The 26,718-nt window shown below is 40.5% G+C and overlaps 1 protein-coding gene across 1 annotated transcript; it reads left to right on the top strand.

Annotated features, from left to right (window-relative positions):
- Positions 1 to 1,446: 1,446 nt before the first annotated feature.
- LOC124292478 (fructose-2,6-bisphosphatase TIGAR-like) lies at positions 1,447 to 25,160 on the top strand. Its single transcript, XM_046729565.1, has 5 exons — positions 1,447 to 1,597; positions 11,934 to 11,971; positions 14,610 to 14,803; positions 16,751 to 16,861; positions 23,748 to 25,160. Exons 1-5 carry the CDS (start codon positions 1,566 to 1,568, stop codon positions 24,684 to 24,686), a joined length of 1,314 nt encoding a protein of 437 aa, XP_046585521.1. The 5' UTR covers positions 1,447 to 1,565; the 3' UTR covers positions 24,687 to 25,160.
- The last annotated feature ends 1,558 nt before the right edge of the window (positions 25,161 to 26,718 follow it).

The raw sequence follows: 26,718 nt of genomic DNA, 5'->3' as shown, positions 1-26,718 counted from the left end.
TCTCATTATATTTTATGAATATAATTTAGAAACATTTTCTTTCTGTAAAATATATTCGTTTCAGAGACTAAAATTAGTCTACATCCTCGACTCTATAGGGGGCGGTTGGTTAGCCCAGTGTTTTTAAAGGATTTGCTCGTCACGTCCCTGTGATTTTTTTCCGGGTCCAATTCCCCACATGCATGGGTTCGATATGCCCATGTCTGGTGTTCCCCGCTCTGATATTGATGGAGTATTGCTAAAAGCGGCGTAAAACCATTCTCACTCACTCCACTCTACAGTGATCTACACAGGTCATTGGCGGTGCAATAACAAAGACGCCTGAAATCTGTGTACAGCCACGATGTTGTAAAACTAGCAAAGCGCCGTTGGTGATTAGGAATCTCGCGTGACTGAAAAAACATTAATTAGATATGTGTAAACCGTAACAGGGGTCACAGGGTCACACGGGGCTATCACATCCACTGATTACCTCTCATCAGGTCCACCGAGCGGAACTAAGTAGTGGCGTTCCACGCTTCTTGCAATCAGGAAGAACTTTCGACTCAACCGAGTCCCGGCGTCGTTTTTTATGCGTGTACCACATCGCCTTTGATAATTTTATTGCCACAGACAACTCGTGCTCTTCATCAAGGCTCGAACCGAAATCCATTTCCTGATAGTAATTTAAACTAGTCTAATTAATTAAATTGCATCCCTGTTAGTTTTTACATTGACTTTTTGATGGTTGGGGTATGTTTTATAGGCGAGTTACCAATAAGTTACTTTTCATTCCTTTTTTTCACTTTTGGCTGTAAAATTGATTCAAAATCAATGGCAGAATTTTTGTTTTATCCAAACTCAAGCGTATATGTTCACCGACCACCACAACAATAAAAATAATGTCCCGGAGGGAAGGATTAGCCTTGAACGGTTGTCTTCTAACAACTTTCAGGTTTCCCCATAATTTTTAAATAATAACATCCCGGTTATCTTTCACACTAACAGAAAAAAACAGTCAAGAAGTACAAGGGTGTTCAGGTGATGGTTATCTAACATATTTTGACTCCATGCATTATGTACATGTTGAACATACCATTTATTCATATATAATTCCAACTTCTGAAAATACCGCCATATATTTTCTGTCTCTTTCTAATTCTGCTGGTAAACATTATTTTCATATTTCTGTATAAAACCTTATTCTAAATATATATTACGAAAAATACTGAGTTATCTTCCTTGAGATTTGTAATGGAAAATTACTGAATCTAAAAATATTAAAAACATGTGTCCTGTAAACTGCAGACGTCTTATCATTGGAGACATCCTGACCTTTGGCAGACAGAGTTATCGTACTTGATAAGTGATCTTTTTTCTCTAAGGGGATCGTTTTATGCAGGAATTGTAACATTTGTTTTCATTGGTTATGTTTTTTAGCAGTGGGCCAATCACATTCCTCGTTAGGAAAACGCACCTGTCTGCTGCAGGGATCGAGGATGGCAGTCTGGGAAGTGAGCTGTCTAGTGGAGTTGCTCTCAGCCCAGTCTTTCACACTTCAGTGATGATAGCTGGGATTTGACAAGATGGTTGTGTTTTCTCTAACCCTAATTAGGCAGTAAGTAATCGTTAGTAAGTCAGTTGAGCGCAGCGATTGCGCAGAATTCGATTTCTTCAACGAGTTGTTGAATGCTTGAAAATCGGGCACAGTGACCCCCCGATGGTACTCATTGATTTGTCGGTGTCTCGCCTGTGGTGAACATGTCTAGACAGTTTAGCAGGAAATGCACTTAAAGTGCTGTTTGTTTCCTTATGCATGTGTAGTTGCGGCGCTTGAGCCCTCGACAATACCGTTATAATGTATAATTGACCAGTTGAACGCTTTAAACGCCTCCCTGTCGACTGGAGTTTACTTTGAAATTGAGTATCATACAAATTTTAATTAGGTCGTGATAACATTTCGTTGCTTGTAAATGTCGATATGGTTGACATTGTGTTTTGTAAATTTGTATTGATGAATTATTAGGACTATTTGTTGATAAGTGTTGATGTAGATCAAGGTAGGATATATGTAGGTTTGTGAAGGAAGGAGATATATCTAGGCCAATCATCTCATAATATGCATTCAGTTTTAACTTGACAGTTATTGTTGCTGTATGTCTGTGTCACCTTGACAATTTTGAACACATTACGAATCACATCAATTATGTGTCTAGCCGTCTGACATAGACTGGGGATGTGGACACAACTGCTAATTACGCAGGTGTATTTTCTACAGTCCTTATGTTCTTGGGCAATAATCTGTCCTCGGTAACATTCAGTAAGGACTCTATCGGTGTTTCAAATAAATAGTGTCCGTCACATGTGTTACTATTCATTAAGGGTTACGCACCATAAATTCTCAACAATTTACTCTGATAACTGAGATACTACTATTTATAACTTGTTGATGTCATCTTCCGAAGACGTTGTTGATTTCCATTATTATGTGAACTATACAGAGAGTGAACTTCACTGAACCTTATTACTAGACATGAGATTAGTTGCAACATTAAAAGTGAATTTCAGCTGTCATCAGTGCTTCAAGTGATTATTTTACTAGTGCATGATGTAAAGTGGGAGACTTGGTATAGATTTTCTATTATAATAATTATTTTGTGTCTGAGATTCATGTGAATCCACCATCAGTTAATTTAAGCAGCATCATATTTGCCTTTTCATGTATAATTTTGTTAACAATTTTCTGGACCGCCTCCGTGGTGTAGTGGATAGAGCGTCCACCCAGAGAGCAGAAGGTCGCGGGTTCGATCCCCGACCGCGTCATACCAAAAGATGTTAAAATATGGTACTCGTTGGTCCCTGCCTGGCGCTCGGCATTAATGGGTACAACAAGGACTGGTCTGCTCGGAGTCAGTATAATGTGTCTGAGTGGGGTATTTATGCTTCACTGCGGCATGGTATCGCAGTGGGCTAGCACTATAAAAAAACAGCTTTAGTCTGGGCTAGTACAAGCAGCCGCACATACACATGCATGCACATCGTCATATGAGCGAAATGTTCTCAAGCACGACGTTAAACCGAATTTCACCTAACAGTTTTCTTTTTTGCTTCAATTGACAGGGATTCCCCTTGGACTATGTTTTTTTTATCTCTAATACATTTTTTCGGCCAAAGGCATTAACTGGCAGTCATAGGGAGATCACTGTACAATTGATAAAAAACAAACAGTACTAAGTATGTGTTTTTTCTTATGCAGATTTTATGGACTGGGATTTCCAAATTTAAATCAAAGCTTAGTGACTGAGTAATGAAAGTCTGACATGGACTGTTCAAACCTTTATTGTATTGCTTATCAGAACAGAATTATCTGATAACTCTGAATTCTCCAAACCCTGTTGTGTGTCTAATGGAACTTGCAGTGGATACTATTTACATCAGTTCAGAAGTTTTATGGGGGCATAGGTTTGTCAGTTGTCTGAGGTGTTGCAAATCCCTGTGCAGAGTTATGTCCCTTGAGCACTCCAGAAACCAGTGATTGTGGGTTTGTAATTAGTGGTGTGACGATTCATCGATACGCATCGATCCATGGGCCGCCGATACAGTAAATCGATACAAAGTTTTTACATTGTCGTATATCCCGATACGATACTTCAAGTGGCCCACGATACATCGATGTTTAACTTTGAACATTGCCGAATCGCGATATCTGTCAAGAAAAAAGACTTACTTTTGTTTGATGATTAAAATATATGCTCACTTATTTTCACTTCATAAGTACACGTTTTCTCTGAAATTCATGTGTCAAGAACTGTGTCAGACATAGTGCTCACATGTTGTCAACATTCACAAAGTCGGTGTATAAACCTAATTATCTCGTTTCCGAATGAACATTGAAAAACACTGGTGGAATTTGACGAAATACTTTAAAATGGTTTTGTTTTGATCTTAAGGTGTTTTATATTTGGTGTGAGTTAAAGATTCTAGTATCGTGATACATATCGTATCGCCACCCTTATATCGGGAGTCATATCGGATCGCAGCATCAGTGAACAATACTTTTGCAATTCATCGTCGTGACTAAAATGTTAGCATCATGATGTATTGTATCGCAGGTTGTATGCCAATCCCAGCACTATTTGTAATTGGTTTCCCCCTATTACATTGTTAGGTTTGTCAGCACTATTTGTAATTGGTTTCCCCCTATTACATTGTTAGGTTTGTCAGTACCACACACTATGGGTTTCTCTTGGTGATTAAGGTCTAAGAGCTGCATCACTCATGGATTTCCTGCCATATCAATCTGACATGCTGTGATATAACAGGAATAGTGTTGAAAGCTGCATTTAACACAACTCACTGAAGTTTCATGTACTACAAATGTGTGCATCTGGTAAAACCCTAAATTGACAATGCCAACCTGATCACCAGTGACCTCACAGAAGACATGATAAAAATGTGTCATTCTTCAGCAAACCTACACTCCTGTCATGTAAATCATTGTCATTGTTCCATTTCTGGTGTCTCCTGCTGTGATATTGCTGGAATATTGCTTAAAACGATGTAAAACTAACTCACTCACTCAGTTATTGTCATTGTTTTGTCTTTGTGGACATGAGTGGGAATAGTTGTGAAATGCAGTCAGTACTTAAGCAAGGGCCTCTTTAGTAGAAATGATTAAAGTTATGTCAAATGTATCCATGCTATCTTTGTTCATGTATTGATATATATGATAGTTACTCAAATTGACAGGAAGTGCCACTTCTTGAGTCTTAGTGAAAAGTATTGTTTAAAAATGTGCCCTTAAATTTGAACTTTGTAACTTTCCTCATTGTTTTGCATTTTTATCATACAAAATTTTGAAAATTGTAAAAATGTTATCCAATGTTGATCTTAACCCGTGTGAATCTAAAATAAAAATTTCAGTTGTTTAATTAAAAGTTCACAGACCAGACTGACAATGCTTCTGCTTTATAGCATAGTGCCCCTGTGAACAGACAGGCTGGAAATATGATATACTGAGGTGACATGGGGTTTAATGTTGTACTTAAGATATTTCGCTCATATGATGAAGAGCATGCGTGTGTATGTGTGGCTGCTTGATTTATAGTGCTAGCTCACTGAGATACCATGCCTCAGATAAGCATGATTACCCCACTCAGACACATTATATACTGACTCCGAGCCGACCAGTCCTTGTTGTACCCATTAATGCCGAGCGCCAGGCAAGGACCAACAAGTACCATATTTTAACGTCTTTTGGTATGACGTGGCTGGGGATCGAACCCGCGACCTTCCACTGTCCGGGTGGATGCTCTAACAACTACACTATGGAGGCGGTCAAGTCAATAAGAAGAAAAAGTGTTTAGGCCTGAAAAAAAAAATGTTGTGGTTCCGATTCAATTACACATTGATAATTGTGTTATTAGTTTGTATTTTACTTCTAAAAAAAATGTAAGAAAAAACCCAACAATCCTACCTACCTACCCTAAATTTCAGAGAGGCGAAATCGTAACCACAATAATGTTTTTATTTGGCCTTAGAAGTGTTGAAAGTAAACATTTATGATAAAAAGCACAATTTTCAAAGTTTTTCTCAAAGGAGGAAAACTTTCCTTTGCTACGATCCAGAGGCAGTTAACAAATTACTATAACATAACAAAAGCCATAGCTTACTCTAACTGTGATTACAACAAATTTGTTAAATTTTGGTCCAGTTGCCATAAACTGTTTGTTTGAACCATTCTATTCAATTATTCTTTTAGATGAAACTTTGTTTATCGATGTATGACATTGGTCCAGTTACCATAAACTGGTTGTTTGAACCATTCTATTCAATTACCATTTTCGATGAAACTTTGTATATCGATGTATGACATTGGTCCAGTTGCCACAAGCGGTTTGTTTATGAACCATTCTATTCAATTACCCTTTACAATGAAACTGCTTCTCAATGAATGACATTGGTCCAGTTGCCATAAGCTGGTTGTTTGAACCATTCTATTCAATTACCCTTTACGATGAAACTGTTTCTCGATGTATGACATTGGACAAGTTGCCATAAGCAGTTTGGTTTCAATGAAACATATGTTAAATGACATATTATGACATATATGATTTGCTGTACAACAAAAAAAGTGGAATAAAAAACAAAAAGCAACAACAACAAAACATTTATGATTTAAATACCATAGGGAAAGATCTCAATGTACCAGGACCTTCCCTTATTTCAGACACTATAGACTTTCATGTTAAATATCTTATGAGCAGATGCAGGCCTACCAAAGAAAACTTTCCCACTGTGCAGAAAAGCCAACATTAATGGTGGAAATAGCAACATAAACATATTACCTCGCTACTGAAACAGTAAAAACAGCAACGAAAGACTATGAAACTGCAACATTTTTGTATCGGGGAACTTTGACTTCTACTGCGCATGCGCATTACGATCTGCGCTTCTATTAAATTTCCGAGCAACCTTGAATTGCCTTGCGTAGAAAAAGCATTAAATATAATTGCTGTCAATCATTTCATACGAATGGAAAGTAAACTAAACAAGTGTGCACACAAGTATGATGATGATAAATGCCTAATAACACAACAGAAATACTTTAAAAAGGGAATGTAACTTTTGTCCAAGCTGGAAAATGTCAAAATGCGGTGGAGACTTCCTCTTCCATGTGTGCATGCGCAAAATCGAAGTTGCAGGCTCCTCGTTTTTTTATCCAGTTTCATCCATTTACCGTTTTTAGTGTTTCAGTAGCGAGTTATTATGTTTATGTTGCTATTTCCATGATTTATGTGGGTTTTTCTGCACAGTGGGAAAGTTTTCTTCGGTAGGCCTGAGATGTCAACTAGTTGAAGTGAGTCAATCATTGAATGTTACAGCATTGCTGGTGTATAATTAATGAAATGTTAGCTAGTGCAATATTCCCTGTAAAATATATGGATATGTAGATATATGGCTTTAATAGTATAGCAGTATAAATTAACATTTAATGCATTGAAATATTGTGAAAGGTTATGCAGTGTAGCACAAAGGGAACAGCTAAAGCGAAGTAAATGAAATAGTTAGTTTGTTTATTTGGAATATTGTGAGGTACTCAACATCTGTTACCACCTTAGCCACCAACAGAGTAGGTCATATTGACCCTATGCTTGTTTGACAAGTTTGTTATCAGTATATTCTCATTAAAATCCGATATTTAAGGGTTAGGACACCTCTATCGAGAGCTGTGTGACAACCCTAAGCGTGATCTGACTGGCGAATCTCAGCGAGGGGTACAAGGTTTCTTGAGCAAATTAGATTTCTAAAACAATAAGCCTTTTCTTGTTCCAGCCTTGGTTTGGAAATTGAAATCGTAGGAAAATAAATATCAAAAACCACAAATATACCCTTGTCAATACATCATATTTGGGATATAGATAAAAGTGTATACCATGGTTTCAAGAAACAGGATGTATAGAATATCCACAATGAAATAGTGTGACTTTATCCTCCATGTATAATCATTTTCAAGATAAAATTCAGAAATATGATATGTAAGCCTGAATTTTTGCTTATCGTACCAATGGAGAATTTTAAAGCCTTGCATGGTGAAATATCTTATTATTATGAATTTAATCATCACAAGAATTTGAGGAAGTACCTTCCATATTCTTTGTCAGCCATATCGACCAAAATCTCCATGTCCATGATCAAGGTTATAGAGTCATTTCTTTTAAAAATGGGAATTTGGAAAATGTGAAGTCAGTGGTAGGGTTCAACATATGTTCTGTTTTTGCGAAACATGGTTGACACGTCATATCCCAATTACATAGGTCAATGCTCTTGCTGTTGATCATTGGATTGTCTGGCCCAGACTCGATTATTGACAGACCACCGCCATATAGCTGAATATTGCTGAGTGTTGATCATTGGATTGTCTGGCCCAGACTCGATTATTGACAGACCACCGCCATATAGCTGAATATTGCTAAGTGTTGATCATTGGATTGTCTGGCCCAGACTCGATTATTGACAGACCACTGCCATATAGCTGAATATTGCTGAGTGTTGATCATTGGATTGTCTGGCCCAGACTCGATTATTGACAGACCACCGCCATATAGCTGAATATTGCTGAGTGTTGATCATTGGATTGTCTGGCCCAGACTCGATTATTGACAGACCACCGCCATATAGCTGAATATTGCTGAGTGTTGATCATTGGATTGTCTGGCCCAGACTCGATTATTGACAGACCACCGCCATATAGCTGAATATTGCTGAGTGTGGCATTACACAACAAACAAACACTGTGTTTGCGAAAAAGTTTGACTTTGGTTTGATCTCTGCCCTTTGGACCACATCCTTAATTTCTCTCCAAAAGCATTTCCTCAGACTGGAGATATCCTGCTCTTAGCATCACTATAGCTGAACTAAGGCAGTGTATGAAATAAGCCAAAAATCCAGCCAGACATCAGGGCTACTAACTACAAAATGTTACCAACCCAAAATGGATTTAACCAGACCAAATATGGTGAATTTACTCAGATGTATGGAACATCTAAAAAATTACCAGACCATCAGCATGGCTAGCTGTAAATTTAGACAGTCCGTCAGAAATCTAGACCGTCTTGGGCGGTCGGACGTGCCTTATTTCATACACTGACTAAGGATGCATGTTCAGATAGAATGATGACATCATTCCAATTTCCAATGTGGCTACCACAGCCACCATATTGAAAATACTTTTTATGGTCACTAGTCATTCATTTTCGTTTCAAATGTCATGAAATGTTGAATATGTGTAGTTCGTAGTGGGACTGTATATGTATGTATATTTAATATATTTTCTTTATTATGTGATATGAATTCAGCCTGCCAGACCACCCAATAAACTTAGTCACCTCTTAGGACAGGCATTGGCTGCTTGTGACCTACCGGTAGCAGGGCTCCAGATAATTTTTCAACATCAGGAGTATGTACTCCTTATTCTTTTATTATAGGAGTACTGGAAAAACTTGAAAGAGTACATTTGGAGTACTGCATGGAATTTAATAGTGTATCAGTAACCTTGTGTTTCGTTTCATATATGCGCCACAACATTGCTAGTCTTGTGTAAACAGGTCAATAAACAATAAAACAATACTTTTCAGATAAATACGTCTGTAAATGATTGTGCATATTTTTTATCCGTACATACGCCGATACGACCTTTATCTGGAGCCCTGCGGTAGGTTCTCATCTCCTAAAGCCCCAAGGGTTTGTGACTTAACAGAATTTTATTGGACACAGGTTACAGGAAAATGGCATATTCGCAGACTGACTCCATTTTTGGTACAGAAGTCAGGTATTGATATCAGTATCAGATCTTTTTGTATCGTATTAGTTTCATGAATCAGTGGCTTCACATTAGATGTCTCTTCATAACCTGTTAGTTTTGGTTCCTGTGGGTCATTACATCACCAGGTAGTTTCATGTTCCTCTGTCATTTTGTGTCTGCTTTTTCTATCATAAGATAATGTGGTTCCGAATCTGTTCTTCGTGCAAGAGGAATATCTGTTGCCACTGTCAGTGTTGACCTTGTTGGTTACAGTTTTAGTAGAATGTATATAAAAAGAATTTCTTATTAGCATGATTCGTAACCATGGTAATCTGAATAATGTTTTTTTTTCTTTTTTGGAAGTGGATACTTTCTTTAACTTGTTAACAATGAACTCAGCTCCAGTCTGTTATATATTCGTCTTCAGCAACCCATGCTTGCCACAAAAGGCGACTATGCTTGTCGTAAGAGGTGACTAACGGGATCGGGTGGTCACAGACTCGCTGACTTGGTTGACACATGTCATCGGTTCCCAGTTGTGCAGATCGATGCTCATGCTGTTGATCACTGGATTGTCTGGTCCAGACTCGATTATTTACAGACCGCCGTCATATAGCTGGAATATTGCTGAGTGTGGCGTAAAACTAAACTCACTCACTCACTGTTATATATTCCTAGTAAAGCAGTAATTTGAATACTTGTATATGACAAAACAGGTTATGTAATTACATAGAACAATCAGGAATGCTTATTATAATTTCTTTGGAAAGTTATCGATTGCGATGCAGCTCAGGGAACTATACATGTCATGAAGTCAAGGAGGGCATCAGGTGCCCCAGCGATTACTGGTCCTGCTTTCTCTATTCAGAGAGGTTGTAACCTAATGCAACCGCCTCCGTGGTGTAGTGGTTAGAGTGTGCGCCTAGAGAGCAGAAGGTCGCGGGTTCATTCCCTGGCTGCGTCATACCAAAAGGCATTGAAATACGGTACTTTTTGCTCCCTGTCTGACGCCCGGCATTAATGGGTACAAGAAGGACTGGTCGGCTCGGAGTCCGTATAATGTCTGAGTGGGGTATTCATGCTTAACTGTGGCATGGTATCTCAGTGAGCTAGCACAATAAATGGAGCTTTAGTCTGGGCTAGTACAAGCACCCACACATACACACGCATGCATGTCGTCATTTGAGCGAAATACTCTTTAAGTATGTAGTTAATCCCAATTTCTAACCTACCTAGGCGTAAATCATGCTTTTTCTGGTCATCATATCAAGCCAGTCAAAACACATGTCTGTGTATTTTAAAATTGTGCAGTTTACAGAAGAAGATTTATGCTTTTTTGGATGGTTGAATTTTATATATGTTAGTATCCAAATGTTGTAAGTTCGACTAAAGTTAGGGGCGGTGGGGTAGCCTAGTGGTTAAAGCATTGGCTCGTCACACCGATTTCCCAGGTTTGAATCCCCACATGGGCACAATGTGTGAAGCCCATTTCTGGTGTCCCCCACCGTGATATTGCTGGAATATTGCTAAAAGCGGCGTAAAACTAAACTCAGTCAGTCAGTCAGTCAGTCGACTAAAGTTATGAATTTTGTACCCAACTTATTTGGCATGTCTCTTCATTCTCATTCGTCAGAGTTGATCCTCACAATAGTGAGATAATGATATCATGTATAACAATGAAGGAAATATTGGGAACATGCAGTGACATCTGTAAACAGACACACGATACAGGTAACACACAAATAAACATTAAATATGATGCTGTGTGCCAATATCAACTTATGATACATGATAGCCATATTGAAACTAATGTATTGATGTGTTATGGTCCCAAACTACCGGTTAGGCTTAATTATGCAACTTTTTTAAGTTGTTATGGAAAGTTTCATTTGAAAAACAAGAACAAATGCTTACAATTGTGATAAACAAATATGTAGTCCCAGTTGACATCTCGTTCAGTTTGCCGACATGTTTTGTAAACTTATGACACATGGTTATAGTTTGATTGATGGATGTGAGGTTGTTGATTCATATTTTGGTATTTACAGTGTTTAACTTGTTTACAATATGTGCTTGTGTCTGGAACAGCATCAACAGCATTGTTTAGCGTAGTTACAGGGTATTTGTTACAGAGACAAAAGTAGGGCATTTTATTGTTATATTTTGCTATAGACAAATTAGGGCATTTCAGGATTTTTGAGTAGGACATCCTTCCTATTGTATTTCCAATAGAAATATGTAGGACTCAGTCACTCTTCAGATGATGATTGTTTAATGCAGGGATTTATCCAGAAATCTTAACTAAGGCCCCAAAACAATGTTTTAAAGTTCATGTTTTCGAAAGTTCAGGGGAAAGCCAACATGTATATTAGGATGCTTTTGATTCCATTTTTGGAATTTTTAATGACATATGCCTCAGACTCTGGGCCAAATGTTGGTCTCTATGCAGATGAAGAATGACATCCCTGTAATGTCACAGAAATTAGATCTGACAACCAAATGCACAAAAACAGGATTATTCTGTGGGAGATGTTATGTTAGGTGATTGCTATGGACAGTAGTTTGATCTCATAACGTGTGATATCTTTTGTAGTGTTTGGTGGAGAAAGGTGGATGATCATTGTTAATTTTGTGACCTTTTATTTTTCAGTGGTGAAACTTTGGCAAATCGTGAAAACATCATTCAAGGTAAGATTTATCATACTGCAAACTGCTTACAATCACCAAGAGAGTAAGGTGGACAGACAACCCACCTGATTGAACGTCTTACAGTCTGCTACTTCAGTCTGAAGTCTAAATCTTGTTAAGTTCTGTTTTGCCTAATAGTGAGTGAGTCGACCCATGTAGACTGGGTTCGAGTGAGTGAGTGAGTTTAGTATTTTTTAAGCCACTTTGAGCAATATTCCAGCAATATCATGGGAGTGGGGGACATCAGAAATTGGCTTCACACATTGTACCCATGTGATGAATCGAACCCGGGTCTTCAACTTGACGGGCTGAACGTTTTAACCACTAGGCTACCGCCCTCCTGGGTTCAAATTGATCTTCAGCAAACCATGCTTGTCGTAAGAGGCAACAAATGGGATTGGGTGGTCAAGCTCGCTGACTTGGTTCACAAGTGTCATCATATCCCAATTGCATAGATTCATGCTATTGATCACTTTGTCTGGTCCAGACTTCATTATTTATAGACCACCACCAGTGATAACCATGTACAGGTTGTTCAGGAGTTATAAATCCCACCTGAAACATGTCTGTCTAGTTTTTGTTGTGTACACACCCTGTCCTAAAATAGCAACTTATTTACGGAACATATGCATAGTGAGTAGACGACAATGGCCAACCCATTGAGTTTATCACAGCTGGGAACAGGTGTCAGTAAATTCATAATTAACATTTACAAAACATGATGTTGCCATGTGGGGATTGAATGGAGGTCTTCAGCAAAATGAGTCTTAATTAACAATTGCAAAAACATTATCTTGGCATGTAGGGCAATCAAACTCCGGTCTTCAGCATGGCAAGCTATAATTATCCCTGCAGAATGCGTTATTATTTTGGGCTCTGTCCATGCGTCTGTGCGAATTCGTCTTTTCCTGAGCAGACCCTAGAAAATGTTAAATATTTCTTTGCGAAAATTTGCACATAGGTAGGTCTGGTGGTGAACTGTTGCCTTTTGGTAGTTTTGGATTTCTCAATATGATATTTTTTGTGTTTCCATAGTTTCCATCTGTATGTTTTCGTTAGATCAATGTGAAGAACAATGTTTATATGTCTGGATCTATGTGTACATGATGATAATATTTGCCATAACTAGTTGACATATTCATGAAGAGTATTTTACCATTGCGGGGGATATTGATGACTTTGTCTTTTTGTTAACATTGCCCCAAACATGATCTTGCCACTTGGAGAATCGAACCCAGGTCTTCAGTATTACACGCCATAATTAACATTTACAAAAAACATGATCTTGCCATGGGAGGTGAACAAAACCCAGGTCTTCAGCATGATGAGAAAACACTTTAAACACTAGGCTACCCCACCACCCTCACGGATGTGGGACTCAGGACTTGGCTGCCATTTGTCATCTTTTGCATCCCTTGATTTTTCTTTAAAACATTTTACATCACCCCTATATTCTTTAGTTTTTGGCAAACAGTCGGATATATTTGTCTATGTTGATGTAAGTCATACGATTGTTTATGCAAGACAAGAGCCAATCAAATGTCTTGTTTTATGTGTTTGATACAAACCTCTTTACAACATTATTTCATTACACACAATGAATATTGAGCTTCTTGCTGATCATTAATGTCTTAAAATATCCAGTATGAAGCCAGATAGATACATAGTGATTATTACACTCGCAGGTGTGCCATACAACTTATATGAAACCAATGCAAAAATTTGCACAGGTTTCGTATGAGTCGTATGGGACACTTGCGAGTGTAATAATTTCTTTATTATCCAGTAAAAAAATAGGATGGTTACAGCACGGATCTTGGCAGGGATTTCCTCACACTCAGGCTCAGCGCGCAAGAATACGAGATTGGGTAAGCTCGATATGTAGGTCAACAAATGTAGTGCGTTAGATGTATACACTTTATTAGCCGAAAACTAAATGCATAACGACAAATTCACGATAGCATAGAGTTTTATTCTACTATCATTCATAGAAATATTCACAATGACCATCAACCATTGAAACTTATGTGGAATCAAAAACAGTGGTAAGGGTACTAAAACAAGTGGTGAAGTGGGTTTTTTTTTCAATCTGATGTGCATTTCAGTTGTGGGTTGAAGTGGGATCGACATATTTTGTCAGAGGATTCAATACGTTGGATTCTACGACATTTTCTTGCCGGCGAATCAGCTCTAAATGTATTCGAGGGAATGCCAATGTTACGAACACACCTCCATGGAGGGATAAGGCCTGCAAAATGTGTATGAACGAAATCTGAAGAGAGACATTTATTTTATTCAAGCGAAATATGTGATGGTAGGCGAGGCCGTTCCGAGAGCAGTGGCGGCAGATGCAGTGACCGGATGTTCAACAGGTGGTTGAAGCGCTCGGTCAATCACTTCAGCAGTGTTTGTCTGGATTTTGCTGTAGTTGCGATGCTGTGTCTTGGATATTGTCAAGTAATTTGTTCGTAGTAAATCTTATGAATGAAAAAAGCAGTGTAAAACAAAACTCACTCACTCACTCACTCACTCACTCAATTTAAACTTTCACTTTGCACACGGTCAGATTAAGAGGTTTGGTTAAAACATATAAATATATATTTTGACTCCACATTGACTCTACCTTCTGTTTGTTTAGGTCAGTCCGACGTCCCTCTGTCAGATGTGGGAATTCAACAGGCAAGACTTGTGGGTGTCCGTCTTCAAAATGAACGCTTAACACATGTGTTCGCCAGTGACCTTTTACGTGCAGCTCAGACAGCTCAGGCCATTGTTGAGGCCAACAAAGTGTACGTCAACGCCGTCATCAAGGACAAACGACTCCGAGAAAGGGTATGACTATGAGAAAAGTTATTTTGTGGAGAGAAACTTCTGTAAATGATATTGTTCATTTTCAAATCAGTGTTAAATTTTAGAAGAACCCCATCTACCAGTAGTCCTAGATTTTCACAAGTTTAGGGCATGGTGGTTATGTTTTTGTCAGTCTTATTATTTTAGTCAGTTTGCCTTTATGGGTCTAGTATGCATTCAGTAGTTAGAAGAACATAAACTATAAATTTGTACAAGTGACAGCTTGTTTAGTGTTTGTACCAACACTTCAAAGTGACATGTCTTGGAAATGATGACTTGGTTGACACATCTCATCACATCCCAATTGTGTAGATCGATGCTCATGCTGTTGATCACTGGATTGTCTGGTCCAAACTGAACTATTTACTGACTGCTGTCATATGGCTGGTATGTTGCTGAGTCCTGCATTTAGCAACAAACAAATGAACTAACATCTAAACTCACTCAAGATTCATGTGTAAATGTTTGCATCCAGTAAATCCCTCCAAGTCTCCAAGGACCTCACGACCCGTGAAGATCCGGGGTAGAATAGGTCTTCAGCAACCCATGCTTGCCACAAAAGGTGACTATGCTTGTCGTAAGAAGCGACAAACGGGATCAGGTGGTCAGACTCGCTGACTTGGTTGACACATGTCATCAGCTCCCAATTACGCAGATCGATGCTCATGCTGTTGATCACTGGATTATTTACAGACCGCCGCCATATAGCTGGAATGTTGGTGAGTGCGGCGTAAAACTAAACTCACTCACTCAATCACTCCAAGGACCTCACAGAAAAGACTTAAAAAATGTGTCATCCTTCAGAAAATATGAAGCTATATCTGCTTGTCATGTAAAGTCGTTTTGTCTAGGGGATATGATGAGGTTGGGCTCTGTTGGGTTGGGTTTCTTAGGTGGGTGAGTAGTTCGTATGAGCTTTCTTATCTGCCAGTCACCAGCATCATGCCTTCATATGTATTTGGAAAACAAACATTTTGTGTAGGATATGGTCAGAAAAGCCTTATTTTCGCATGCAAGGCGGGATTGAGGCAGTAAGGCTGAGAACGAGTCACACATGCAAAAATAATTGTGATTTTGAGGATCTTATCGAACTTCAAACAAAGTTCTAGTCAAATTATGTACTACTGTAAATCATGAAATTAATGCAAGCATTTTATTAATGTGAAAAATGCATCTGTACTCTTCTCGCATTATTATAATGACGCATTTTAGTCTGACCATGTCTACTTTTGAGAACTTAATAAAAGACAGAAAACATAAATCTCTTGTCATCATTATTGTCTTCAGGTAATATTAATCGACAAATGAGCACTAATTTCCATGACACTAATTGATATCCATTGAACTTCTTCATCGGCAAATTATGTAACAATAGCGGAAGTGTTGACACTACACATTACACTTATACAGGTCACTTCCTCATTACGGGTATGTGGGGCATCAGCCAGACCGGATATTCTCGCGATCTTTGCTTACCTTTGAAATCACGATCATTGCTCACCCTTTCAACAGAAGTCTTACAAGTCAGATTACCTTGTCATAAGACAAGTAGTAGCAAGCACTCACTGGATCAAACTTGGCAGCATAATCAAAGCATCGTCAGCTCATTTCCATTCATTGCTTAACAAGGCAAAAGGAGTCATGAGAGTTTGTTTCTGTGCATTCGTGTCAGATCACTTTGTGACCTTTCCTTCAGGGGTTGTCAGATCCACAGTTAAAGAAGTTTCCTTTCGAAGTGTACCATCTTACACGAATGATTAGTACCTTTTGCAGTTTAAGGTTTCCTAGAGTGATTGTAAACTGGCACTTGATTTGGGCGAAATTCAATGAGTGGCTCCTCCTGTATAGCTTATCATTTGCATGATGGTGAACCACAAGTTCTGTTTTCAAGTGAGTTGCAGTGCTTTGTTAATTTTCATTTCATTTCAGAAATTTGGAGTCGTAGAGGGCAAAACATTCAAGGAATTGGCAGCTGAAGCAAAGAGAAACAACAGCTCGATACCCAACTTTACCCCATACGGTGCTGAAAACATAGAACAGGTAGGGGTCACTAGTGACTGTCTGTTAATTGACCTACAGCCATTTTTATCACCTCAAAGGTGAATTTTTGTGTGTTTTTGGCACCAGGTTTTCCAGGGCTCCAGACAATTTTTCAACATCAGGAGTACATACTCCTTATTTTTTCAATATAGGAGTACTGGAAAACTTAAGAGTACATTTAGAGTACTGAATGGAATTTAATGGTGGCGTGTCAGTAATCTTGTGTTTTGTTTCATATATGCACCACAACATTGCTACTCTTGTGTAAAGAGGTCAATAAACAATAATACAAATTTTTAAACTTATCCTATCTCACGACTTGCACCTCTCTCTCTTCATTCGACCATGAGTGGAAACGAATTAAAACTTTGCTCCAGGCCTACCTTGTCCCTCTCCCGTGCTGTGCGTGCCTTCCTGTCTCAGTCATGCTCACTAGTCCATGACAGCACGAGGCATGTGCAGTCCTCACCCACGTGATCACCTCACATACTCATTCTCTTTCTTGTCGCTCCACTGAGTGGACGTGAAAAATTTTTTCGTCTGAGAATTGCTCAAAATGGTTAAGCCTGTTCAGGCCAGTAAACGGAAGTTTTGCGCCCGTTGTAATAAAGTATTTTCAGCATGGGACCCACACACATCGTGTGTTGATTGTGTGGTTTTTTTGTGACTGGGACACACGCTGTCCTAAGTGTTCAGGTCTGTCTAATGACGCGTTTAAATCTTACAAACGTGCTTGTGCCAGACGTTTGGCAGATAGGGCTAGGACTAATTCTGCGGGGTCTGATCCATCTCCCGCTAAGAAACAATGCTTAGATCGCCCCACCCTCACTGCTCACCGTTCTAAATCGCCCGTCTCTCCTGACGAAGATTTTATGGACTCTTCGTCGGAGTCTATTTATCTGAAACGTTAGAAGGCTTTGAGGGGAGCTTCCCTCACCCAGTTTAAGTTCTCATGAGCGTACCAGGGTGGTAATGACCGATATTTCTTCTACGCCAGACCTGCGATCTACATTATCTCGTAGGTCTGTTTCTTCGGAACGATCACAGACTTCGAGAACTTCTAAGCATTCATCGTCGAAGCGGGGATCGGCGCGGTTGGAACATACCCGCTCTCCTATTTCCACGGTTTCATCTCACCAGAACAATTCACCCACACCAGTTGAGTCACTTTCACTTCAGGTGAATCAGGATATCCCGTCTTGTCAGTCTAGACTCAGTAGCGTTATTTTGCGCACACTGTAACAATATTTACTTCCTCGGATCCCCAATCGTAATGTTCCTGGAGCAAACGTTGTCGGGAATGTGCTCCCTTATTAAGGACGTTTTTAGAGCATGTAGACTTGCTTGCTCCCGATGGCTGGCAGACAGAGCTCGTTACACTTCAACAGTTGATCACCCGACAAACCCCTGCTTTTAACGACCGGTATTAACTGCTCGTCGTCCGCAGATTCCCATGTCGGACGGTGATAATTTTATGGGCGCATCATTAGATGTCTTCTCGTGGTTCCGCCTCATCAAAACGCTCTGTGTTGCCAGTTGACTCACACATCCGATCTACATCGTCAAATCGCCGAACCGATTCGCCACACCGAATCGGTTTGCCATACCAAATGGATTCACCAGACCGAACCGTTTCGCCATACCGAATGGATTCACCACACCCAATCGGTTCGCCATACCGAATGGATTCACCACACCCAATCGGTTCGCCATACCGAATGGATTCACCACACCGAATCGGCTCGCCATACCGAATGGTTTCACCAGACCGAACCGTCAAATTGCCAAACCGATTCACCACACCCAATCGGTTCGCCAGACCAAATGGATTCACCATACCGAACCGTCAAATCGCCGAACCGATTCACCACACCGAATCGGTTTGCCATACCGAATGGATTCTCCAGACCGAACCGTTTCGCCACGCCGTATGTGAATTACGACATCGACTCAGTTTGCCATAATATTAAGACTGTTTTCTTATCGCCGAAACAGTTCACATCATCGATTCAATTCACAGCACCGAAACGATTCACCTCGGCCGGAACATTTCACCTCTCCTCACCGGTTCATATGAGCGTTCTAGATCTCTCCATCAGCTGAGATCATTTAACCGTTTCGGATTACCGAACCGATCCAGATCAGTCACGATTCAGATCACATTGGACTGATTCAGATCACGTCAACTTTCTCGCTCACCACCCTGACCTGATTTACCAGCCGGCTCAAGCTGCTTTCACCAGGTCGAAAGCTCCTCTATCGTCGAACCAGTTCACCTGGCCGCTCAAGATCAATGTACAGAGGTAGTAGCTATGTGCTTCACCATGCCGATTTGATTTACATGTGATGTTAGTAGCCCAGTCATCTAGAGATATCACGCCCGGCACTTGACGGCCTGACGATCCCAGTTCTCAAGAGTCCTCCGTGACTGGGGCTCATCTCATTCCAGATTTAATCTACCATCCGATCTTCACTTTTGATGAATGATTCGGTTCAACGATTCTACCCTTCGGTGTAGATATCAGTTCTGCAACCACTCGATATGGCATAACTAGATACGCTTGCTAGCCAGGAATACTCTACGACGCTCCGATGAGTCTTGTTACTACAGACTACTGGTAACAGCGTGTTTGTGTATCACTGGGTGCAACTGTTGCAGACGGCTCGTCATCTTCAGCTCCCTTTGTTTTACATGATAAGCAAGTTTCTGGACAGATAACAAATGGGTGAAGTTCTTGCGCATGGTACCAGCAATGTTTTGTCAAATAGCCAGCATAGCTCAGCCCGAAATATATGGGTTGCGACTAGCCCGGTTAACCAAAGACCATGTTGTCCGTTTTTTTTGTCACTGTGGTGTAACGCTTGCAAATGGCGGACTACTGTTTGTTTACCGGAATTTTGATGATTAGAGTGACTATGAAGTGCCCTTGCAGAATTCTCTTGGTCCCACGAATCAGATACCAAGTCCAGCCTTTAAATGCAAGTAACAACGAACGCTGCCATTCCCGGTAAGAGTGAATGTGTCAGGATTTTGACAGCCAGTCGAGAGAGACTGCTTATTGAGGGTGACGGACAGAAACACCCGTGAACGGTTTGACTAGTTCAAGCACTGAGTTCAGAGGTCACTGCATTATGCAAGGACTGTCACCAGGCAGCGATCTACTACCTATATCACTCCACCTGACGCACCATTATTTTGTTCGGCCAAAAGAAACGTTCCTGAGGTCACCGATCCTACGAATTTCTACAATTTGTTTATAATGTGAACGTTCCTGTAGATTGACTGACAATCTCCATGCGCCGAACATACTACATTGAGCACTCCGTCAGAACTGACGTAGTTGCTCGACTTATTGAACGTTCTTATATCAGGAGATATCTTTTTGTCAGAGGCAAGAGTGTTTAGACCTCTCATTTCCCTCGACCTGCGATGGCCGTGGGGTAGCCTAGTGGTTAAAGCGTTGACTCGTCACGCCCAAGACCCCGGTTCGATCCCCACATGGGCACAATGTGTTAAGCCCATTTCTGGTGCCCCTTGCCGTGATCTTGCTGGATTATTCCTAAAGGCAGTGTAAAACTAAACTCAGTCAGTCAGTCAGTCAGTCAGTCCCTCGACCTGTGAGACGCCTACCTTCACATCCGGATACATCCAGACTATCGGAAGTATCTTCGATTTACTTTTATGGGGCGTCATTGATACCAATGGAGGATCCTGCTGTATGGGCATATGTGCAGCCCCGTGGCTTTTTACTCAGCTACCCATTCTGATAACAAGCTACCTGCATTGTCGAAGCGAGACAATTGACAACACTATCGACGACTGTGTTCAAGCCCAGCAGGATCCAGTCGTCCTTCCTTTCCACAGACAGTTCATCATCAAGTTGCTCACGCAATTAGGATGGCTGCTAAATTCGGAGCAATCAGGGGTAACACCGACCCGCTGATTTCTTCTTATTGGGACAATATTCAACACGCCAGGTCATGATGTTTGTGCCCCAGGAGAGGTGGGACAAGATTCAGTGCAATGCACCACTAGTGTTGATCCAACCCACACCTTTTCGCCAGTGGCAGAAGTTACTAGGGTGGTTGGCGTTGGCACATGCGCTGACTTACAGGGGCCAGCTGCAGCTTGCCCTCTTCAGATGGTTCTGTGCCCATACATCGGGGACGACAACCCCAGGGAGTTGATTCGTCTTCCCGCACAACTACATTCAGTCTTTCGTTGGTGGCTCAACAAGTGGAATGATTGTGTTGGAGTCTCTAGGGTGCCCTTCATACCGACTCAACACCTATTCGTTGGCCCATCTTGCAAGCGGGGGCGCTCGCTTTCTCCATCAAGTGGCCTAGCAGTGGTCATCAGGAGAAAGGGCCCTTCATCACAACGAATTGGAATTCAGCACTGTCATTCTCGCCTGTTCGGCACTCGGACAACCATCAGCTTCAGCGCAGATGATCACCAGTTGCGATCGTTTCTGCTTTGTGTACAATCTGAATAAAATTCTGAATTTTATTTCTGATTTGTGTCTTCGATTCTTCTGGGACTTGTGAGTTTCCGATTCAATTACCCTTTCACCCTCCACGGGACGGTGTCTGTGGGGGTTGTTTCGAAGCAGGGGCTGGCCCGATACTGGTCGTCAGACCTTGGAAATCGTGGTAATGCGACTGTTTACACTCGCTAAGCTGCATCCTTTCACTTCCATGAAGGTAGTGACTGAACACCACATTGCTCGGGAATCCCGGTCCCTGGAGCACTTGTGTTTAGTAAGTCAATGGGTTCGAACTGACCATCGCAGGTCTCGCTTTTGAGACGCTAGAGGGTCGCCACCTCACTTACTGTCCTCTGCTCCACGGAGTAATTACGTCAGTGAAGTGAGTCATTCCCGCAGTGTTACACTTTGTAGCGTTACCTTAAAGCATCGCAAGAGCGCCGCCGTCTGCGTAAGAGACTGTTTATACCCTTGTCTACTGCTTCCAAGGCGGAAGTCTCTCGCACAACACTCTCATATTGGCTACGAGCTACAATACTACGAGCCTACACTTTTGCCGGTTTGCCACCACCTACGGCAGTCAACCCTCATGAAACCAGGGCATTGGCTTCTACTATGGCATTGCATAGCAACTGCTCGTTAACTGCCATAATGGAGGATTGATTTTGGCGATCTGACACGGTATTTACCTCGGAGATGTGTCAGTGACGGATATTCAAGGCCTTCATCAGTTTGGACCACTCGTCCTTGCCCAGCAGTTATCAGTGGCACAACATCGCAGATAATAAACTTCCTTGTGCTCCGATGCTATATGGATCCCACTGTGCAGTTGATCCCAAGTCGCGATCGTTTCTGCTTGTGTACAATCTGAATAAATCTCTTAAACTTTTTTCTGATTTACGTCTTTGTTCCTTCCGGGATTTAGATTTCTCCTCTCCTTTGTTTGAGACTATAGAGAGTCGCCACCTAACTTACTGTCCTCTGCTCCACGGAGTAATTAAGTCAGTGAAGTGAGTCCTTCTCGAAGTGTTACACTTCGTAGCGTTCATGCTCCTAAGTGCCTATACACATCTATGTGATCTTACTGTGGTAAGTAGTGGAAGTCATAAGATGATGTTGTGGTACTGAACGTTAAAATTGTGAGTTTTACCGATTCAATTACCCTTTCACCCTCCTCGGGACGGTGTCTGTGTGGGTTGTTTTGAAGCAGGGGCTGGCCCGATACTAGTCGTTAGACTTTTATTACGGGGGTACCTTGGAAATCGTGGCAATGCGACTGATTACACTCGCTAAGCTACGTCCTTTCACTTTGTGAAGGTAGTGACTGAACACCACATTGCTCGGGAATCCCTGGAAGCACTTGTGCTTAGTAAGTCAATGGGTTCGCACTAACCCTCGCACGTAGTAACTTGGTAGTTATTGGCCTACCTTGTAGTTGCTTCCTACGGTTGTTTGGGCATAACGCTTAGCTGTTATCGCTTGAACTTCGGGTAATCTATGACCCACCTTCCTACCGTGGGATAAGTGCAAGTCTTGAGATAGGATAAGTTTAAAAATTTGGAAATTTTAACTATAAATTGTATATTTATATACTTATCCTATCTCACGCGATAAAGTCCCTCCCTACCTCCCCACTACATAGATTACCACCGTTTCGGTTTTGATCGAGAATGAGTATGTGAGGTGATCACGTGGGTGAGGACTGCACATGCCTCGTGCTGTCTTCGACTAGTGAGCACGACTGAGACAGGAAGGCACGCACAGCACGGGAGAGGGACAAGGTAGGCCTGGAGCAAAGTTTTAATTCGTTTCCACTCATGGTCGAATGAAGAGAGAGAGGTGCAAGTCGTGAGATAGGATAAGTATATAAATATACAATTCATAGTTAAAATTTCCAATACTTTTTCAAATAAATATGTGTGTAAATGATTCTAAGACCGTACACCATTGCTGTGGTGCGTATGTGCTACGTTTTCTAAATTATTTCCTACCGTATCGAAAATATTTTCTATCCATACATACGCCAATATCTGGAGCCCTGGTTTTCCATTACACAGGCAGTCACTGACATTTACTGATGAGTCTATTTTTACAGTACAGCTTAAGTTGAAGGAATATACACCATATAGAGAAACTAATTTGAAATTTAATACGTAACCATGCGGATGTGTATCCTTTTACATGGATCGATGGTCATGATGTCAATCACTGGATAGTTATTCCTGCATTATAATTTACAGACCATTCTTACATAGATAGCATTTTGCTGACTTGCATGATTCCACACTTTGGTAAAATATGTGAAAGACATTATTGGTGTGCTCTGTCATATTGTGTAATATTATTGAAAGTGATTTTAACCTTTCCATTAGCTTGATATGTGTTCCTCTATTTTCCAGGTTCGTATCCGCGCCAAGTCTTTCTTCCACGACCTTTTAACCTTATTGAAGAACAATGCCCACGAAGATGGCAACTACATCCCTGCATCCATAAAGAGACGAGCAGACCATGGCTCCAGTCACAGCTCAGACCCTGTGCACTGCTTTCAAGCAGTCACAAGACACACCACCCAGGCGAACAATTTAAATCTAGACGTGGGGGACAAAATACTGACTGTGTCAAAACGTCCTCGCCATGACGATCAAGATGTGGTAAATGGCTTAAACCAGGAGTTTTTCCCCTTGGATCTGGCTCAATCAGATAAGATCCTGTCCCATACGGACAAGGTGTTTGACGAGAGTCAGCACCTGGACATGCCTCAGACTGCCATAGCCAGATCCAACTCCAGCAGCTCCTCGGGGTGCTCCAGTCTCCCGGAGAGTGCCGAGTCTCAGGAACAGGCCTCGGAACTCTCCACACCCACAGAGGAAGAACAAAAAGACTTTGATCCCCATGATGTTCAGTCATCGAGTCCTGTTACTCTCGACACTGAAATCAAATCAAATATCCGATCCTCAAGATCTGATGCTTTTGGCTGTCCGAATGTGTCACTGTCACCTCTCCTAGAACACAGGCTATCCAGCATCTCAAGCATCAGTTCTGGAAGGAATAACAGCTTCGATGATGCTGATGGAATTCCACCCAGTATAGCAGATGTGATAGTAGTCAGTCATGGGGGTTTTCTCAAAGAACTTATTCGTCATTTTGTTGAAGACCTTAAGTGCAAAATGCCTGGCGGGAAAGGATATGCCTTGCGTGTTGGTCCGAATGCAAGTGTATCTAAATTCACAATAACTATTGATGACATTACGGACAATCCAATCATTACATGTTTATTAATTCATGACAAAGAGCACCTGCTTCCGTTAGATATTTCTCAAGGCCCAGGAACATTTTAGACAACATAAATTCAAAGGGCATTTTTTAAAGGAAAAATTCATGTTTGTATAGTATACAAACGTTTAAGTTTTTTTCTTTTTCTAAAATACAAACAAAAAATAATCTTTGTAATCAAACATGATAATCTTTGATATATAAGTATTTTGATGAAATGCTTACTTGTGGAAATGTATCACATCTATGTTCTGCTTTGTTATGGTTCAAATCAGGTATTTCATACAAAAGCAGCAATTTGATTTCATCAAATTATCATGCTTCTGTATGCTTGATCAAGACCCAGTAGTGAACCTATTTAATTTTTTTGTATATTTGCTAATTGATGGACTCCATTTGAAAAGAAAAAATAAAGAAAAACTGTGTCCTTGCATACACTTGTCTTGTACTATCATGAGATCAAGATCTGGTTTTCTTGAATTGTACATTTATGTTGGGTTTTTAAATAAACATGGAAAACACTGCATAATTTCCTTGGATTTGTTTGTGTTGATGGTTTCTGTTTTAAAATCTGTACCTCACCATTAATTATCAAACATTTTAGCTTAGGGACCATTCATAATTTATGGCTGGGGGGTGATGATGATTTTAAGGGGGTAACCCATTATGTTCTGGGGAGGTTGGGGGAGTCATCAATTTTGTACACATGTACAAGGTGCTGGGTCAGCAATTTTGTACATGACATGTAGGGGGGTGGGGGCATCACTTTGTACATACAATTTTCGGGAGGGTCATTCACATTGTACATGCTTCTCCATAAAAATCATCACCACCCCACCAAGCCATAATTTATGAGAGGTTCTTACCATAATTTTTGTGTCAAGAATGCATGTGTCATAGCATGCCCACTGTTATTTTTCACATCTCTGAAACTAAGAACTAACAAGGCTTATAATAAGAACCCTTCAATGAAGTTAAGATGATTGAAACTCATCAAACTTAAACACAAGTTTTCGACAGTTGTAGCAATGGGATGGCTTGTGCAATGGCTGCCAGGCAGTGTTTCTTAAAACTGCCATGCTTGGCAATTTGATACTCAAACATGAAAGTTGATCTGCAGTCAGTTTAAGAAGAATAAATACCATGATTTGGGATTTGGCATATTTTGAATGTATTCCATTTGTGGTCTGTTTCAGTTTCACTCAGGTCATAGTAACAAGGAATTGTGTGATTGACGTTGAATAAATTGAGAATATAGCCTATTTCTGAAACTTGTATGAAAGGATATGTCTTGACGGTTTGGGTAAATTGAGAATATAGCCTGTTTCTGAAACTTGTATGAAGTGATATGTCTTGATGGTTTGGGTAAATTGAGAATATAGCCTATTTCTGAAACTTGTATGAAAGGATATGTCTTGGGTTTGGGTAAATTGAGAATATAGCCTGTTTCTGAAACTTGTATGAAAGGATATGTCTTGACAGGTTTGGGTAAATCCTCATTTTTGTTTGTTTGTTTGCAATGCCAAACTCAGCAATATTCCAGCTATATGGGCGGTATGGATATAATTAGAGTCTGGACCAGACAATCTAGTGATCAACAGCATGAGCATCGATCTACGCATTTGGGATACGATGTGTCAACCAAGTCAGTGAGCCTGACCACCCCTCTTACAACAAGCATGGGTTGCAGAAGTCCAGTTCTAATTTGGATTAAATATCCTCATGAATAATCCACCTGATTGCTCTCCTTTGAAATTTCTGCAGGAAAATCTAATGCTGCACTAATCACATGTCTTGGCCTCAGTGAACTATTGGAGGAAAAGGTTTCCTTTAATTTGGTCATGGTGCCTTTTGCTCCCAGGTCAAAGAGAGGCAGAATCCAGTAGTTGTCTCCACTATACCCAAAGTTATCTCCCTTACTTTGTGGTGTTGAAAGTCCTTGTATGCCCAGTAAATTGAATCATAGGCCATATTTTATGGTCTCCGGTTAAATGTATTGTCCAACTGATGTTGCAAGTTTTGGCTTTTTTATTTATTTATATTGTCTTTGAGAAATAATGGAACAGAATCGGTCGGCAATTCAGGGTTTTATGTTTT

Source organism: Haliotis rubra, unplaced genomic scaffold (assembly GCF_003918875.1).
Source record: "Haliotis rubra isolate DU_JTF1 unplaced genomic scaffold, ASM391887v1 Scf519, whole genome shotgun sequence".
Lineage (NCBI taxonomy): Eukaryota > Metazoa > Mollusca > Gastropoda > Lepetellida > Haliotidae > Haliotis > Haliotis rubra.
The sequence above is the reverse complement of the archived record's forward strand: the minus strand, read 5'-3'. Positions and strand labels throughout refer to the sequence as shown.

Coding starts and splice junctions, on each gene's coding strand:
- LOC124292478 (XM_046729565.1), top strand. CDS start 1,566: ATGGTTGTGTTTTCTCTAACCCTAATTAGGCA. Junction 1,598..11,933: donor TCTCTAACCCTAATTAGGCA/GTAAGTAATCGT, acceptor TTTATTTTTCAG/TGGTGAAACTTTGGCAAATC. Junction 16,862..23,747: donor GTGCTGAAAACATAGAACAG/GTAGGGGTCACT, acceptor TCTATTTTCCAG/GTTCGTATCCGCGCCAAGTC.